At 41.0% G+C, this 20,126-nt stretch overlaps 1 protein-coding gene across 11 annotated transcripts in view; it reads right to left on the bottom strand.

The window, feature by feature from the left end:
- Positions 1–3,627: 3,627 nt before the first annotated feature.
- The window catches only part of itprid1 (ITPR interacting domain containing 1), a 71,128-nt gene continuing 54,629 nt past the window's right edge, over positions 3,628–20,126 (bottom strand). For 7 of the 11 annotated variants that reach the window (XM_044176729.1, XM_044176726.1, XM_044176732.1 and 4 more), the window contains 5 exons: positions 15,274–15,401; positions 14,397–14,508; positions 12,615–12,911; positions 11,872–11,921; positions 3,628–4,116 (listed from right to left, as the gene is read on the bottom strand). In XM_044176729.1, the coding sequence (XP_044032664.1) occupies positions 4,023–4,116; positions 11,872–11,921; positions 12,615–12,911; positions 14,397–14,508; positions 15,274–15,401 (681 nt within the window). In that variant the 3' untranslated portion in view covers positions 3,628–4,022. Of the gene's footprint in view, positions 4,117–11,871; positions 11,922–12,614; positions 12,912–14,396; positions 14,509–15,273; positions 15,402–16,035; positions 16,187–20,126 lie in introns of those variants that run through there. The other 4 variants (XM_044176730.1, XR_006375790.1, XM_044176737.1 and 1 more) reach the window with 4 other exon arrangements.

Below are 20,126 nucleotides of genomic sequence, written 5' to 3'. Positions count from 1 at the left end.
GGAGTTGAAATCAGAATCAGAATCAGAAATACTTAATTGATCCCGAAGGGAAACTCTTTTGTTACAGCAGCTCGCCTTTACGTCAGTGCACACAGGAATAGAAGCACTAGCAAAACATATAATACACTATAATACAGGTCAGAAAATAAATTAAGTACCAAGTGGGTATAAGTATGAAATAAAATAAGTGTGAAGTACAAAATGGGTTTACCGGTTGATGATAATAATACGGTATAAGGTAATAGTGCATGAACTGCCAAGTTAAGTGTTGCTTATTTAAGGTTATAATGAGATGGAGGATATTGCAATAGAGGGATGAATAATATCAATATCAATAAATAGGGAATTTTAAACTAAAATATTGCACAGGAGTATTACATAGAATATTGCACAATTATGTCAAGTATCGCAGAGATGTAATGATCAATGTCCAGTTTAATGACTCTAAGTGTAGTCATACAGACTACACTTAGAGGGAGGAGTTAAAGAGTTTGATGGCCACAGGCAGGAATGACTTCCTGTGGTGCTCTGTGGTACTTTTTGGGGGAATGAGTCTTCCGCTGAAGGTACTCCTTTGTCTGACTAGAACGTCATGGAGTGGGTGAGAGACACTGTCCAAGATGGCACGTAGTTTGGCCAGCATCCTCCTTTCTGACACCACCGCCAGAGAGTCCAGCTCCACCCCCACAATGTCACTGGCCTTACGGATCAGTTTGTTGAGTCTGTTGGCGTCCGCTACTCTCAGCCTGCTGCCCCAGCATGCAACAGCATACAGGATAGCACTGGCCACCACAGACTCACAAAACATCTTCAGCATTGTCCGGCAGATGTTGAAGGACCTCAGCCTCCTCAGAAAATAGAGGCGGCTCTGGCCCTTCCTGTAAACAGCTTGAGTGGTCTTAGCCCAGTCCAGTTTATTCTCCATGTGTACTCCCAGGTACTTATAATCCTCTACCATGTCCACACTGACCCCCTGGATGGAAACCGGAGTCACTGATGCCTTGGCCCTTCGTAGATCCACAACCAGCTCCTTAGACTTTGTCGCACTGAGCTGCAGATGGTTCTACTCACACCATGAGACAAAGTTCCCCACCACTGAAAGCACTGGAGAAGTCAAAAAACATGATCCTCACCGTGCTTGCCGGCTTGTCCAGGTGGGTGTGGATGCGGTTCAGCAGGAAGATGAGGGCGTCCTCAACTCCCAGCCGGGGCTGGTAGGCGAACTGAAGGGGGTCTAAGCTACGGCAACAGGTAGCATCCAGGCCGGCGCATGCGCACTAACTGAATATACTAGACCTGATGTTGGCTGTCTTCTCTTTGAAGTGGTCCGCAAATTCATCACATTTAGAAGCCGTAAAATGGTTGCTATGGCCTGTGACTGGGTTTATGAGGTGGTCTATGGTGTTTAAAAGCCCTCTGGGGTTGCTTATATTAGAGTTTATTAGGTTAGAAATATAAAATTGCATAGCAGTCCGAATTGCTTTATGATAAGTTCATAATTTGTCTGTCTCTTTATGAACATGTACAACAGTCCCTCTTTAATTTAGTGGATTGTAGATTCTTCCATGGTTGTTCCTCTTTGTAATTATGAGTGGTGCAACATCATCAAGGGTTGAGGCCAACTTATTGTTAAAAGCATTAAGGAGACTGTCAGTTGAGGAGGGAGTAGATGTGATCTGGTTTCTAGTGATATGTGCTAAGAAATTTGAGGTCACTTCAGGAGTAAGAGAGCATTTTTTTTTACCACTTTCTCCATTGAAGTGGGTAGTGTACAATAAAAGGCATTAAAAATATAGTATAGTATGTAGTATATTAAAATCCCCAATTAAAATTTAACTATCAAGATTAGCGTGAATGAATGGGAGAAATTCAGTAAGCCCAACCAAAAAAAGAAGAGAGAAAGAGTTTTGGTGGTCTGTAGATTATTACTGTCTGCAATGGCAGCTGACAGTTCAGGGTTACTGCATTAAACTCGAAACAAGAAAACGCTCCGAGGGCAATGTCTCTACCCTTAGAGTTTCAGTGAGTATCGCAGCTGTTCCCCCACCTTTCCTACCTTCTCTGCAGGAATAACACATCATTTACGGGATAGATTAGTGTTGCTGGTGCATCCACACCCAACCGAGTTTCAGTTAGAAATAGACATTCTAGCTTATTGTCAGCAATAAGGTCTGGTATACAAAATGATTTGTTAGATAATGCTCTTACATTAAAAACAGCCATATTTCACTTTGATGGTGTATGGACTACGCTGCTATCAATAATTTCAGTAGGTTGTGTTTTGATATGGATCAGGTTGTGCATGGCAGAGCCGTTAGGTCTGTTTTGCAGAGGAGGGCAGCGTGCATTTGGTCTAGTGGTAACTATATTTATACTTGAGTATGCATTACCTGGCTTTAAATGATACAATTCATTAAGATATTAAAAGTGCTGGGGAGATGAACAATTAAAATATGTTGAAGCACCACTGTGTCTCTCATTAAGGCTGGTGAGAGACAGGATCCATACCTGTAGGGGGGAGTTAGAGCTCGAGGAGCACAGCCACATCTGTGTCGACAGTGGCACAGGTGTTTTCAATGATCAGTCATTTGCGTGGAGAAACTGAGACACTGTGGAGAATGTTTGCTGTTAACAGCTGAAAACCTAGGCGGCTCGGGTGTAGTCCATCTTTCCTAAAATACGAGAAGCGTTACCAAAAGAGGTTAAAATTGTCTATGTAGATGAGTCCGTCTGTGGAGCAGTGTGAGTGAAGCTGTGTGTGCAAGCTGAGAAGCCTAGAGAATCGGCCAATCCCACGACCCAACGTAGGAATTGGATCCGTGCATGTTGCTGTTAACGGGGCTTTTACCTAGCCAGCTGGTCAGGCACACTCACAAACCCCGCTGTAAGCTGGCTGGAGCGGAGTAACAGGAGTTGCCAGGCCAATGGACATCTGAGAGAGGCAGAGACCCACGGGATGGAAGAGGGTCTCCCCGAAAGGTTATGGAGCCAGACCATGGCAGCGTGTTTTACAAGTCCTGGGCCACAGAGGAAACAGCGGGTTGCAGAAAGGTACTTTGGTCATCCTTTTTTCTTAATTAATTTTCTAAGCGTTGGATGTTCTGTTGTAGCTGTGTGTAGTCATGCTTGCAATTTAAGCATACCGCCATTGACAGTTAGGCCTAAAACAAAGGTTTTTAAGCAGGTCGTCGACACAGCCAAGACAGGTTAAAATCAATAAAAAGCTAAACAACAAGTTAAAAGCTGAGTATCCAGGGATATCAACTTTAAAAAGAATCGTAGAAGTGCAGTAAAATACATTATCCATTAAAATCCATTATACACTCCATTATCCATTATACACTCTTTGTATTTCTTTATATAGCAGGGGAGTTATATAAGCTCTAATCCCCTAACCCTAACCCTACAAATAAAACACTTGTGATGCTCCAATCAAACCAAAGCCTTTTGAAGTTTTGATGAGGGATTGTACTCTGGTAATTGATAAATCCTACTCTGAAGTGTGTGCTATACCTTGTTTGGAGCTATTGTTCCAAACCTCCTCTGCAGCACGGCAGCCTCAATGTGTTTTTAGACAATGAAACAAAGACTCATAGAGAACATGAACATACAAACAACAACAACATGTTTCACTGTTCTAAGGTTTATTGTAGTGGTATTATTCATATGAAGCATTGTGCATTCACTGAGCAGAGGCCTAGTGTGTAACAGCATCTTCATTAAATAACTCATACTTAGATTTATATTTACATATTTTTCCTTGTAAATAAGCATTTTAAGCATGTATAAACAGCCTATCCTATGCCATTATAATTGCTTTTGTTTTAGGTCCTAGGATTATACTATACTATTATTTTTCTTTCACAAAACACTCAGAAGTTTGCATCTCATGCAGCTTGTAGTGATTCTAGTCTCAGCATCTCTTACAAGCCAGTTTTGCTATCACACAGAGTCAAATGTGAAATATTTATCACAAAATGTGATGAATACCCAGTAAAAGCTAAAACTGTGACACTGAAAAGTTAAGGCATATCCTTCAGTGAATGTGAATGGAAGACTTTAGGAAACTTCAGGTTCTCATCGGTCAGATGCAGTCTCATGCAGCGCCCATGACACCTGAAACACAGGATGATAATGCATAACACAAAAGCAAACAGCTTAACATTATAGATTCATTAAGGGTATAAATTGCAATCATTATTAGTAACACATGAATTTGCCGTCTTGAGTTGTCCGATGGTGTAAACTAGAGTTGGAGTTCCATAGCATTTTATCAAATATGAATCCCTATCTAATGTTAGTTAGGTTGCAGCTTTCAACATTTGCAAGTAACTTTGACATACATAATTTTAAATAACTTCAACTCAGACATCTCGTTCGACTTTGTTGAGTTGAAAGACACAACCTGTGGCTACAAGTGATGTTTTTTTCTGTCATGATCTTTGACGGACACCGGTTTGCAGAGGGCGCATTACGCAAACAGGTATGTTTTATTTTTGTTATTACAGAATTAACGTTAATTAGTCCCTGGGGTCGGTTTCACAAAAATAGACTATTTATATAGCAAGTTATCTCATTGCACTTTTCCTATAGAGCAGGTCTAGACCATACTCTTCATAATATTATTTACAAAGACCAAACAATTCCCACCATGAGCAAGCACTTGGCGACAGTAGCAAGGAAAAACTTCTTTTTAAGAGGCAGAAACCTTGAGCAGAACCAGACTCAGGATGGGCGGCCATCTCCTGGGAGGCACAATGCACATTCCACATAAAGATGTAAAATAGTAATGGTAGTGGTAATAATAGTAATAATAATGATAGCAATAATAATACTATAATAAAGTATCATAATACTTCAACCTGTTTTGATCATATTTTCACTAACATACATGACCTGTGTTCGCAATCAGTATCAGTGGCAGTGGGATGCAGTGATCATAATTTCATTGCTTTAACAAGAAAGACTGAAATGCCCAAATCTGGAGTTCAGAGGAGGATGGGAAGGGGGGTGCTGTGGGTTGTCCAGCCCTCTCTGCTGGCCAGAGTGAAAACCTTTTTAAATAATCTGTGCTTTCTCGTTTCTCTCCTCTCTCCTTCTGTCGCTTTCAGCAGGTATTTCTGCCTCCGGAGCTGCAGAGTCTGGATCTGTGGTTGTGGGCCACCTGCTGCCCCTGTGTACCTGCTCGACGACTGCTACTACAGTTGTTGTTATTGGCTCTGTTACTAATGCTGACATTATTCTTCCTATAGCTGTCATTCCTATTATTACTAATTTATTAATATTAACACTATAATTACTATTCTACTATAAAAATCTAATTCTATCTATCAATCTAAATTCTACGTGGTCTTTGCATCCTCTTCCCCCAAACCCCTCCCCTCTCTCTCTCTCTCTCTCAAAACCTAACACGGCAGCGGCGGATGGCCGCCCACCATTGAGTCTGGTTCTGTCTAAGGTTTCTGTTAAAAGGAAGTTTTTTCTTGCCACTGTCAGCAAATGCTTGCTCATGGTGGGATTTGTTGGGTCTCTGTAATTAATATTATAAAGAGCACGGTCTAGACCTGCTCTATAGGAAAAGTGCAATGAGATAACTTCTGTTATGAACTGGTGCTATATAAATAAAATTGAATTAAAATTGAATTGAAATTGAATTGAATAATCTGATAATAAATAATTTTGTGGTGGTAAGGAGATAATAACAAACACTCTGTGCAGAGAAAGTACAGACAGCTGCTGATTGAGACAGACAGGATGGACATCTACAGTATCTGAAACAAGACACATCATTAATGATGAATAAAACACCACACAAACAATGCACATACACGGCCGGGTGCATGCACGTATCCAAGGCAATAAAATATGTTCCTGCATGCATGCTATTAGTATACTCCCATTGTTGAGTAAGATACACAAAACACACATGGATAACAACACAGTTGGGCTGTGCTCTTGGATTTTACTGCAGCATTTAATGCCATTGACCATAGTTTTCTTATTGTCCTGTTAAGCTAGTCCTATTATGTTGAAAAATTTAATTGTTATTGATCAAATTGGCCCACACTGTTTAAATACACTCACAAATAAATAATGTGTTCAAATACTTTAAAAAGATAATTTGATATATACACTATATTTAACAACTATTTCATCAATATTTCTTTCTTGACAATTGTTATAGCATTTTGACAATTCTTCAATTATGTAATGCAGGAGTTTTCACTTTCTCTAAATAGTCCTTTATTTTCTTCTCTTTTCTAAAGGTAAATATCAACAGTGCGTTGTGTGGGCGCTAAGTGTCAAGCAACCTGATTGGTTGATCCAACTCTTGTCAGGAGATGGGTTCGAAACAGAGAAGAAAATCAGATTAAGAGACTACAACCATGCGAGCAGCTCTGTGAGGCTGTACAGCGGTGCTTTGTGCTAATTGCTAACATCAGCATGCTAACATGCTCATAATGACAATGCCAACATTCTGATGCTAAGCAGGTATAATGTTTAGCATGTTCACTATCTAATATGTCGTGTTCGCATGCTAACATTTGATAATTAGCACCACAAAGTACAGCTGAGGCTGATTGGAATGTCATTAATTTTACAGGTATTTGGTCATAATCCAAAGTATTTGACAAATTAAAATGTTGATCTGATGTTATTAGGTCCTGAGGGGAACATGAATGTCATAACAATCCATCAATTAGTTGTTGAGATATTTGAGTCCATGGACCAAAATGAGTTCAGACCCTCCAACTGACCTACAGACTGACATAGCCATCTACAGAACCCTGCAAATAGCATGGCTAAAAATCATAATGGTATACAAGTTGTATATTATACAATGTACATGTATAAAAGAAACAAGTAACGTCCAAAAATGACCCTCCTTTCAGGTTTGCCTACGCCCAAAAGGATGTTTCAGCCTTCAGTCTTTTGGAGCTAATTTTTTATTGTTGCAGCATTGTGAAGTGTGGGACAGCTCATTTTAACCCTGAGAGACCAACAAGAACTAGCAATAAATAAAAAAAATAGTCATTACAACAAAGACAAATTTTTATTTTGTGTCTGTGCAACTATTTTATGAGTTTATTAGTGGACCTAAACCATGATAACTCAGAGTTGAGACCAGGAAGCAGAGTTGCAGTCCTACATGCTTCTCTGCACTTCCAGAGCAGTTACCCACCCAAAACTCCTTAGTGACGGTGTCTACCCCCCGACCACTTAAATTAATAAAACCAAAAATTAACAGAGGAGTTATACATAAAAACCTAAACAAAATTATCACTGCTGAAATAGCACAACAAAATAGGAGAATTAAATGTGGACTCTTAAACATCACATCTCTGTCATCTAAAGCTGTATTAGTGAACGATTTAATATCAGAGTATCATATTGACTTATTTTGTTTTACTGAAACCTGGCTGGGTCATGAAGAATATGTTAGCCTAAATGAATCTACTCTGCCCAGTCATATTAATACTCATGTTCCTCGAGGCACCAGCTGAGGAGGTGAAGTTGCAGCCATCTTTGACTCAAGCCTATTAATCAAGCCTAAACCTAAACTAAATTATAACTCATTCGAAAGGCTTGTTCTTAGTCTTTCACACCCGACCTGGAAAACACAACAGCCAATTCTATTTGTTATAGTGTACCGTGCTCCTGGTCCTTATTCTGAATTTATATCTGAATTTTTTATCAAGTTTAGTCCTTAAATAGATAAAGTAATTATTGTAATTATTGAATGTTGAATATTGATTTCAATATTCATATGGACGTTGAAAATAATAGTCTTAGTTCTGCATTTATCTAATTATTAGATTTGATTGGCTTCTGTCAGAGTGTACATGAAGCCACTCACTGTTTTAACCACACCCTCGACCTTGTTCTGGTATATGGCATTGAAATTGAACATTTAATAGTCTTTCCACAGAATCCTTAATTATCTGACCGTTATTTAATAACTTTTGAACTTCTATTACTGGACTACACGCCATTAGGCAAAGACTCCTACTCTAGATGTCTGTCTGATAGTGCTGCAGCTATCTGTCTTTATTAACAGGCTATGTACCATAGTCTTTTAAAACAGCTGTAATTTAACATCTTCTTAAAAAGCCCACTCTTGATCCAAGGATTTTAGCCAACTATAGACCTATATCTAACCTCCCCTTTCTCTCTAAGATCATTGACAAAGCAGTCGCCAATCAGTTGTGTGACTTTCTAAATAGTTTATTAATAGTTTAATAGTGAACAGTTTATTTGAGGATTTTCAGTCAGTCAGATTTAGAGTGCATCATAGCACAGAGACAGCACTGGTGAAAATTACAAATTACCTTTTAATTGCGTCAGACAATGGACTTGTCTCTGTACCTGTCTCGTTAGATCTTAGTGCTGCATTCAACACCATTGACCATTATATCCTATTACAAAGACTGGAACATTCAATTGGGATTAAAGGAACCACACTAAGCTGGTTTAAATCCTATCTATCAGATCAATCTCAGTTTGTACATGTTAACGGTGAGTCCTCCGTGCACGCCAAAGTAAGTCACAGAGTTCCACAAGGTCCTGTGCTTGGACCGATTCTATTCACCTTATGTATGCTTCCTTTAAGAAATATTATTAGGAAACACTCCATAAACTTTCATTGTTATGCGGATGATACCCAATTATATCTATCAATCAAGTCAGATGAAAATAATCAGATATTCTTTCAAAAAGCCCCTAAAACAAAAAATGATGAATTTTACATTATCAATATTTTCTTTTTGTTGCTATCAGTTTTGTTTTCATCACAAGTTTCTGTTGCTTCCTTTGTCATATGTAGCTATTTCACTTTTTCACTTCACTTTTTTAATCTTTATTTTGGCCTGTTTTGCCTTTTCTTTTTTTATTAATCAATGTGATTTTAAATTCTTGTTTGTTTTTTTTGTTGTTTTTTTGTAGACCCCAGGAAGACTAGTGGTCACTTTGTGGAAGCCAGTGGGGATCCAAATAAAGAATAAAAAGCATGGCTGACCGAGCAACCACTTCATACCACTCAGCTCTTTTCACTCCAGCAGAAAATGTTTGTCATCTGAAAGAATTCAACAGCTATAAGGACATTTTACTGGGGGAGTAATGGGAGTAATAATACAAAAAACTTCCAGATGCATAAAGTCTCAACACAGTACAAACTTATAGCAGAGCTGACATGCTGGGGCTTCTTAAGCCACGTTTCCACCAAACACTTTCAGTATAGTACCCTTGAAATCCTTACCTAACCCGTACCTACATTTATCTATCCCCTAGATCTGGAAGGAAGGAAGGAAAAATACTGCAGAACAAAACAAGAGTTTGGGAAATGCTACTTCACAGTACAGACGAGGAGAACACCTCTGACCTCCTGTTGGCAAAAAAAGACGACAAGGGTAAGCTAATCTAGGCTAAATGATGTCCCTTTTACAATGTATTTCATTTAATGTACTTTGGCTAGCTTTGGTTGTGTGTTAAAATACATGTGCTGTTTATATGTTTTTCAGATCATTCATTTGTTACAAAATCGCCACAGCAGACCAACAGTTTGGGTTTACAACCGAGCCAATGAGTGGTGGGATGTGATTGTCCCAGGTTCACAAACACACAGTAGGTGCTGAATTTCAGAATGTCTGAAGAAACATTTCTGTACCTTTTGTAGAGAAACAAGACACAAATTTCAGTGAGTGTGTCCCTCTGAAGAAAAGAGTTGCCATCACACTATGGAAATGGCAAGTACAGAAGTATTGGCCATCTTTTCGGTGTCAGCAAAACAACTGTGTGTCGGTGTGTGCAAGAGTTCTGCAATGCTGTAAGCACGTTGTTGGTTCCAGAACGGATTCGTTTTCTAGACTGGTAGAAGTGGCAGCCTACATTGAGAACAGGTGGGGGCTTCCCCACACCAGTGTATTGGTGCCATTGATGGGTCACACATACCTATTTTGGCACAACAGGAGTACCACTGCGACTACTTCAAACCATCTCCAGTTTTTCCTAGTTACACCACTCCAACTGTTGTGTGGAGTGGTGTGGAGTGAATGTAGTCCTAAAACTGGACTAACTGGACCTCCCCAGATGTCCTCGTTCTGACTGAAATATGGCTTTACCCTACAATTCCAACAATAATTCTATTACCATAGATGGATACAACGTTTTTAGATGTGATCGAAGTAAGGGAGGCAGCGTACTGATCTATGTATAAGACTGCCTCACTGTCCACGAAATCACCTCATGCTCAGAGCTTAAGAAATATGAATATATTGTGTTGGACCTCTGTCTTGGTAAGGACATGCACGTGACCATTGTTGGCATGTATTGCCTCCCACAGAGAGAACTCAGACTGTTGTTGCTGATGGTACTCAAGCCATCTTACAATCAGAAATCAGTTGCCACAGGAGTCTAACCTTGGTCCACTGCTGTTTACATTATACATAACATAATACTTCCAAATCAATTCTTCAATGTCTATTTTTTTGACGATGATACTATTTTCTATGCACCAGGCGCCACCAAGCCCAGGCCTTCACTCGTCTTCAATCTGCCTTTGATGCTTTCCAAGTATCACTCTTTAATCACAGACTAGTTTTAAATGCAGAAAAGACCAAGTTCATGGTATTCTCCACCTCCACCAGTGACTCTGTCTATCCTGCCATTACAAATTTAAATGGCACCCATATCAATTTTGGCTTGACAGCAGACTATCACTCAAGATTTGCATTCAACATTTGATTAAACATTTAAAAATCAAACTAGCTTTCTTGTATAGAATTAAATTATGTCTGTCTTCTTCCAACCATAAAACTATTGTGCAGTCAACCTCCATGTCTGTCCTTGACTATGGAGATATTCGGTATTGTCATGCTGCCCCATCAACACTTCAGCAGTTAAATCCTGTGAATCACAGTGCTTTATGCTTTATCAGTGACACATTTCATACTCATCATTGTTCTCTGTATCACACGGTTGGATGGATTTCCTTACAGTCAAGAAGAAATAGCCATCTCATGTTATTAATCTATAAAGCTCTACTGTTGAAGCTTGAAAACTACCTCACATCTCTTCTCTCATTTAAATCTAGTAACTACAGCACACGATCCAGTAACTACCTAACTTTAGATATCCCTCATGTACGCAATAATGTTGGCAGAACTGGTTTCAGGTACTATGCACCTTTTAAATGGAATGAACTGCAAACTGCCCTCAAACTACAGTCTTACATTCAGATTTTAAAGCTTTATTATCTGACGTTTTCAATGATTATTGTGTTTATGATTAAGTGTTTTTACTAATTCCTTGTTTATTGTGTAGTTGTGTTGATTCTGTTTGATGATTGTGTTCTTGTGAATGTTTCATGTTCTCAGGTCTCTCTTGGAAAAGAGATCGTATTCTCAATGAATAAATAAAGATTAAATAAAAAAAAAAAATCCACTTGGCATTTCGCCTCGCTATATTCGCATTTTCGCGAACCAACACAGAGTTTATATAGTATTATAGTCCTCCTCCCTTGTGTCAGATACATTTTGTTTATTTTAATATGTATAATATATAAGTTAGGTAAAAATATAAAGCCTTTTGTCATGGCTGTGCTTAGTTTCTGTGCATGGCAATGAGCTTTCTCTATGGAGAAAACAGATTACCTTTGAATCAAGAGGGTGCCGTTCAAGGGGCGACTGTGGCTTAGAGGTAGACCGGTTCACCCACTAATCGGAAGATCAGTGTTTCAATCCCCGGCTTCTCCCAGCCTACATGTCGAAGTGTCCTTGGGCAAGCTACTGAACCCCAAATTGGTCCTGAAGGCAGTGTGTGTGAATGTAGTGTTAAGCAGTCACAGGCTGATAAGAGCAGTTGTTGCTAACTCACCTTTTTATTCCAGTAAGTCTGTGTTCACAGAATGATGCAGACTCTTTCAACTGGAAAGCAGGACACACAACATTTAGCATTTAGAAAGTATGACTTCAGATACATCTGATCTCATGTAAAATGATATGTTGAGTGATATCAATTATCTATATAGTAGTTGCCATCTAGCATTATATTCTGCATATACTGCATTCACCACTGGAGCATGTTCTTTCTGTTTTGCAGATGCCCTGCATATTTTATTGGACGTTCCTTTCTTATTGCAAAATGGGGACACTGGACCACAGAAATAACTCTGTGTTTACACAAGTGTTACTTCTTCTATGCTTGTATATGACCCTAGTATACAGTATAATTTCCTCTGTTTATATATGACCTCAGTAACAGTAAGGGTTAAACCAGCAGGTAAATATAGGGATGTTCATTGTTTGGCCTGATTCTTCCCTCACTGCATGAAAAGTAACTGTTGCGGTTATTGTGTATCGCAGTGTCACATGCAGTAATCAGTTTCCCTATTAGGTAGGCAGGTGCAACATCTTGATTTCAGTGGGTGGACATGCTAACAGCCAGGTAAACACACCTGCTGCCTGCTGAGCTGGCTTCAGGTTTGACCACTTTCAGCCTCATACAATGCACACTGACACATACATTTTAATATCTCCAATCTTAAAGGTAGCAGGCAACAGTAGATGATTCCTCGCTCTCTACTCATTCCCCTACAGACCACAATGTGATGTTCTTACTCTCTGGAGGAAGCCCACTATGTCCAGCTTGTCTGCCTTAGTGGGAGTACAGCCCAGGCCCTCACAGATGCCCTCTGATACAGGAGGCGACTGTCTGGGGGAGTCCACATTCACGGTGCTCCAGGAGGAGACCTGGCCACTCTGCACATCAGCCGGAGGGATCCAGGGCAGCAGACAACACTGAGTGGCTACTGTCCTGCTGGGGGCAGGACTCAATGATGTAGGCACTGTTCCAGGTATAAAGACTCTGAGCTGAGAGCAGAGCAGAGACTGTTCATCCAACAGTCTGTGCATCTTCTACTCAAAAACAAAGAATTATAATCAGAAAACATACAGTAAAATAAATCAGTAGTAAAAAAATACTACTTTACTTATACAGGAAAAAAACTGAAAATAAATTAAATATATTTTTTTAATCAAAGAAAGGAACAATTCATTAGCAAATACATAATAAAAATGCAAAGGTGGGGTGTCCTGGTGGTTGAATGGTTTCTCCCCTTCGCTCTCCCTGTGTTCCCTGTCTCTCTGTGATGTTCTATCAAATAAAGACAAAGTGGCATGACCAATGCCAATGTGTGCATTGCATTTTTTTGACAATACCATTTGATGTTGCAAAATTTCAATTTTCAGTTTGTACATATAGTGACTTAAATCTAACCCAGTACAGACTGTCTTAATCACATTAAAGTGTCCATCATTAGCTATATCTGCTTATCCTTTAGAGAGCTGGAGCCAATCCCAGCTGGCATTGGGTGAGAGGCGGGGTACTGGACAGGTTGCCAGTCAATCACAGGGCTGACACATAGAGACAGAAAACCAGTCACACTCACAGTCACATGCGGGCAATTTAGAGTCACCAATTAACCTGCATGTCTTTGGACTGTGGGAGGAGACCGGAGAATGTGGAGGAAACCCACACAGGCACGGGGAGAACATGCAAACTCCACATAGAAAGGGCCAAGTTAGCTGGCAGGGTCGAACCCAGAACCACCACTGTGTGCTATTTCAAAATGCATTTCAGTCTGGACTAGATGTATTCCAAAGTGAAGGAAACAATAGTCAACATACATGTAAGGTTTATTTGTAATTAAAACCTGCTGTCTGTGCTTGTGTTTGCAAGGTGGTGGAAATAAAAGCACAATTTCCTGGCAAAGTCCAAGTGACTACATTTGCACTACTACCAGCTAGACGCCGACTTATCTGAAAAAACAATGGCTGAATTTCGTTGTCTGGATGACATTTGCTGAAAATATCCATGGTTAATGTTTTGGTGACCTCCAGACCTTTCATACAATGCCACTATTAGACAACAATTTACATTACAGACAAAATATTGCAATCTAAAGGGGCAAATTGCCATGTAACTGACTGAGCTCATTTATGTTCCCCAGAGGATGAACCATATTCATTTTGGACATTCAACTAGCTTTCCTCCAGCGCTGCACTCAGGACAAAAGGTCAGGCCACCAGGACACCCATAAACTTTACATTTCTAACTCTAGGGAAGAAGGACTGCAGGGAGTAGCAATGTCCTCAGTATGTTCTGTTCACTTTTGTATTGTGGGGTGTAATGAACATTGCCTCAAGGGCCCATTACTGTAGTATCAGAATAATGATACATTATTTGATAACTGACAGTATTTTAGAACATTTTAAGTGTTACAGTTTACTGGAGTAATCAGTTATCATCGGTGCATTCAGTTTCTTTTCTCACATCTTTTGTATAGGAACTACTCTCCCAGCAGACAGGTATGAGTGCGTTAGTGTGACTGAGTGTGTTACCATTTTCAAGCTGTCATCATAGTGATGGGCCAATTCGTTCAACTGCATCTCCAGCTCTCCAGCCTCCTGTTTCACTGTTCGCCTCAGCTCCTCTATGTCCCGAACCTTCTCCCTAAACACACACACACACACACACACACAGACAGACACAGACACACTTATTGTTTGCCTTGATTTTAGTATGTTTATGTACTTTGAAATAAAGCATCTTCCTTATTGCAAATACATTTCCAGAGAATGATTTACTGTTATGATAACAGCAGATGTGTACAGTAAAAGTGTTTGGGAGAACGGACTGGCTCTTGATCAAGTTCACTTCATAAACACTAACTTTTAAGGATGAACTACACACTATATATGTTATTGTTGTTTTTACTCTTATAAAACACATTGTACATTACCTGGTAGTGTCCAACACAAACAAACAAATCTCAAATATTCTTTCAGCCCACTGCTGATGTTCACTGTTGAATGAGTGAACATTGTTCACAACTATCAAAGAATTTGAGAGATAAGTGATCATTTTTGGACTTGCAGGTGCTATTGGAAGCTAATGTTTACTTTTAGGAGAGTTTACTTTTAGGTACTTGTGTGGGGGTGTTGTTTAACAAGGAACTTTGTCTATTTGGTTTCCGAGGAAAGAGACAGAGTGTAGCATCCTCCTGCTCTAACATCTGTGACAGAGGCTCCATGTACGTGGACAGACAGCTTCATAAACTGAAGCCCAATGTGGTCCGAGTGTAAACTAAAGCCTAATATAGCATTATAAACTACAGGTGTAACAATGTTGTAACCTTAATGGTTACTTAAAGTGGAAGCTGCAGCATGTCAGTACATGTCAGGGTCCAAACATAGCTTCATAAATTGAAGTGTGTACCTGTCCTGGTCAGAGAGATAACTGTAAACTGCAGCCTGGTCTTCAGAGAGCTGCTCCTCCATGTTGCTGAGCACAGAGCGAAACTTCTGCAGACACAACATCATCTCCTCTAACTCATCCAGAGAGTACTGTGGAGAATAAGTACAAGAGTTACCTTTCAACCACATGTCCAATTAATGGTAATTAATGCTAAGTTACATTGATGCAACGTGGGTCCAGAGATACAAAATAATATGACTGTGATCAGCACAGAGGCACATACAGTAATACAAGACACACAAAGCATTGACATGGGGGATATTAATGTTAATAGAAATATTGACAAAATAAGACACCATTGTGCTGCATTACTAGACACTAAAGCAGAAGCACAGACATAAAAACCACATACATACATATATAAAATACATACAAAATATTAGTTTTAATGTTCTGATATGTGACAGCAATCTAATCTCATATCCATTGTAATGGTGAAGTTCACAAATAGATGATAGATTATGGATGAAAATATGACAAGAGATTAGATTTATTGGTTAGTCAAAACCTTGGTCGTTGGCAGGGCAATTTCTGCAGTTTACATTCCGCTTCAAGAGTGCGCATGCGCCAACGTGCATGCTGCCTGTTGCCGTAGCTCCATCTCATTGTCTTACTTTTTCCAACTTTTAGCTTTCCTTTTTCTTCCAAAACTGAGTAACTTGTGTGGAAGTATAATTTAAACTACGCTCTTTACAAAAATGAGAGTAGAAAGTGTTTTGGTACTTTTTTTCGCCGTGGAACTTCATCTCCTACTACTTGGTCAGGGCACCACTGTAGATCAGCTGTTTGGCCGCATTGTTTACACCAGGGAACAGCTGATCGCGCTGAAGCCGAGCAGCATGGCGCCCAGGACAACCGATGTCCCCAGTGAGATCTGGAGGAGGACACACCGAGGATGTAGAGGTGGAACAAAGCGGCAAGGGAAGAGAGAGGGGGTGCAGACAAAAGAGACTTAAGAACAAGAGCTTTAAGACGTGTCTGCCTTCTCTCGTATTGAACAACCTGAGATCACTGGAGAATAAATGGACAAAGTCAGACAGAGTTCCGTGAGTGTAGTTTGATGTGCTTCTCAGAGACATGGCTACCCCAGGATATCCCGGTTCATAACGTTTCCATCGACGGCTTTCAGACTGTTTGGGCCGACAGGGAGCGGTAAGTGGAAAGGCGGCTGGTTTGCTGTTCTGGTTAACAACAGATGGTGTAACCCTGGTCACGTTACTATCAAGCAGAGTATCTGTAGCCCGGACATTGAACTGTTAGCTGTGGGACTCCGGCCATATTATCTGCCACGTGAATTCTCACATGCCATTGTTGTGGCTGTTTACATCCTCCCCTCTGCTAACCCGGCATCAGCGTGCAATACCATTCACACCACATAGCATCATATTAATCTCGGGTGACTTCAACCATGTCAGTGTTTCAACAACACTGACTAATTTCACCCAGATTGTGAGTTGTCCTACTAGAGAGGAGAGGACACTGGACCTGCTGTATGCCAACGTTAAGGATGCATACAGCTCTTCCCCCCTCCCCCCCTGGGTAGGTCAGACCACAACCTGGTTCACCACAAAACCTGCTATGTGCCTCTGGTTAAAAGGCAGCCTGTGAGCACAAGGACAGTGAGGAGATGGTCAGAGGACACTTATGGGACACTGCAGGAATGTTTTGAGGTGACAAACTGGGATGCACTCTGTGAGCCTCATGGAGAGGACATTGACAGGCTCACTGAGTGCATCACTGGCTACATTAACGTTTGTGTGGACTGCAATGTCCCAACTAAGATGGTTCATTGTTATCAGAATAACAAACCATGGGTAACAAAAGACATCAAAGACATCCTGAATGCCAAGAGAAGGGCCTTAACTGATGGTAATAAGGAGGAGGTGAGGGCAATCTAGGCTGACCTGAAGGTGAAGATCAGGGAGGCCAAGGAGAAGTACAGGAGGAAGCTGGAGCGGAAAGTCCAGCAGAACAAGAGCATCACTGGCTTCAGACCGACTGGCAGCAGAGGAGTTTAAGGCAGCTTGGACAGGGCCAACGAACTGAATCTGTTCTTTAACAGATTCGACACACCGGCTCCTGCTCATGCCCCCTCTAACTCAGCAGCTGTTGGCCCTCAAGCTCCTCTGAGTCCACTGCTCCCCCCTCCTCCATCTTCCTGGGAGAGTCCTACTCCCCCCTCAACCGGCTCTCAGGCTAACGGTCCTCTCCAGACTGACGACTCCCTCCCCCTTCTCCATCTATAACCTCTTCTGTGTGCCTGACTACTGACCAGGTGAGAGGACAGCTGATGAAACTCCACTCAAACAAGGCAGCAGGCCCCGATGGAGTTAGCCCCGGGGTGGTAAAAGCCTGTGCCCCCCAGCTATGTGGAGTCCTTCAGCAAGTCTTCAACCTGAGCCTGAGTCTTCAAAGGGTCCCTATTCTGTGGAAGACATCTTGCCTCATTCCTGTGCCAAAGACGCCACATCCCAGTGGCTCCAAGGACTACAGACCGGTGGCACTGACCTTCCACATAATGAAGACCCTGGAGAGACTGGTGCCGGAACAGCTGCGGCCCATCGTCAGACCCTTCCTGGACCCCCTTCAGTTTGCCTACCAGCCCCGGCTGGGAGTTGAGGATGCAATCATCTTCCTGCTGAACCGCATCCACACCCACCCGGACAAGCCAGCAAGCGCGGTGAGGATCATGTTTTTTGATTTCTCCAGTGCTTTCAACACCATCTGGCAAGCCCTGCTGGGTGAGAAGCTGGCAGCGATGCAGGTGGATGCCCCCCTCGTGTCCTGGATTGTTGACTACCTGACTGGCAGACCACAGCATGTGCGTCTGCAGCACTGTGTGTTGGACAACACTGGGGCCCCTCAGGGGACTGTCCTCTCTCCCTTCCTCTTCATCATCTACACCACAGACTTCAGCCACCACACAGAGTCCTGCCACCTTCAGACGTTTTCCGATGACTCTGCTGTGGTGGGAAGTATCAGCGGTTGTCTCATGGTGTGAGTAGAACCATCTGCAACTCAATGCGACGAAGTCTAAGGAGCTGGTTGTGGATCTACGAAGGGCCAAGGCACCAGTGACCCCGGTTTCCATTCAGGGGGTCAGTGTGGACATTGTAGAGGATTAAGTAAGTATCTGGGAGTACACATGGACAATAAACTGGACTGGGCTAAGAACACTCAAGCTGTTTACAGGAAGGGCCAGAGCCGCCTCTATTTTCTGAGGAGGCTGAGGTCCTTCAACATCTTCCGGACAATGCTGAAGATGTTTTATGAGTCTGTGGTGGCCAGTGCTATGCTGCCGAGGATGCTGGCCCAACTACATGCCATCTTGGACAGTGTCTCCCACCCACTCCATGACGTGCTGGTCAAAAAAAGGAGTACCTTCAGCGGAAGACTCATCCTTCAAAAAGCACCACAGAGCACCACAGGAAGTCATTCCTGCCTGTGGCCATCAAACTCTTTAACTCCTCCCTCTAAGTGTAGTCAGTCTATATGACCCTAAGTAAGGGATGGGCAAACTTTTTGACTCACGGGCCACAATGGGTTCTAAAATTTGACAAACATGCCGGACTGCCCGTTCCTGCGTTGACTACTTGTTAGTGTAGTTGGCATGCTTCGTAGCAAAGTGACGGCTGATATTGTACTCTTTGAAAACTGCGACAGTTTCTTGGCATATTAGGCATACAGCCTTTGACCGGACTTCAGTGAAAAAATATTTTGTTGTCCACTCCGTATTAAACACTCGGCGCTCACTATCCACTTTTCTTTTCTTTGATAAGCTAATTTTTGAAGAAGGGCTCATAAGAGAAGAAGAGAGTGATACACGCGAACAAGGTCAATGTACCTGAAGTGCGCCATCTTTTGGGGAAACGTGGGCATTACAGGGGAAAGGTAAATTGAACAAGGTTTACCCGTACCTATTTTAATAATAATAATAATAATAATAATATATATATATATATATATATATATATATATATATATATATATATATTTGGTCACGTTCGGCGGGTCGGATTAATAAGCTTAACGGGCCGTGTGTGGCCCGCGGGCTGTAGTTTGCCCATGTCTGCCCTAAGTCATTAAACTGGACATTGATCATTAACATCACTGCAATACTTGACATAATTGTGCAATATTCTGTGTTAATACTGCTGTGCAATATACTCTTTTCAGTTTAAAATTCCCTATTTACTGATATTTATTTATAATTCTATTACTACTATGCAATATACTCTGTCTCATTATAATCTTAATAGGATACACTTAATTTGACAGTTCATGCACTATTACTTACTACTTGTATTATTACATCGTATTATTATACCATATTATTATCATTAACCGGTAAACCCACTTCGTACTTTACACTTATTTCAATTTTATACTTATACCCACTTGGTACTTAATTTATTTTCTGACCTGTATTATAGTGTTTTATATTTTTGCTTAGTACTATTATTCCTGTGTGCACTGACATGATAGTGAGCTGCTGTAACAAAAGAGTTTCCCCTCGGGGATCAATAAAGTATTTCTGATTCTGATTATCATACTTTTCACTGTTTAATTGTGGTAGTTTAGGTGTTATCATTTCCTGGTTTATTTTGGTGGTATTCTTCTTCCCTTGTGTATCTTGTGTTTTTACTTCCTGTCTGTGTTTTCCCTACAGTTTTGATTGTTGGTCCTCCCTTGATTGTTTGCACCTGTGTCTCATTGTCTCACCTCCCCTAGGGTATTTAGTCTGGGTCTTTTCTTTGTTCAGGGTTGGATCATCGTTGTACACATGGTGTTGTTCCTCCCGAGCATTGGTTCTG

The sequence above is a fragment of the Siniperca chuatsi genome, linkage group LG19 (assembly GCF_020085105.1).
Source record: "Siniperca chuatsi isolate FFG_IHB_CAS linkage group LG19, ASM2008510v1, whole genome shotgun sequence".
NCBI lineage: Eukaryota > Metazoa > Chordata > Actinopteri > Centrarchiformes > Sinipercidae > Siniperca > Siniperca chuatsi.
This window is presented reverse-complemented; position numbering and strand designations above follow the sequence as displayed.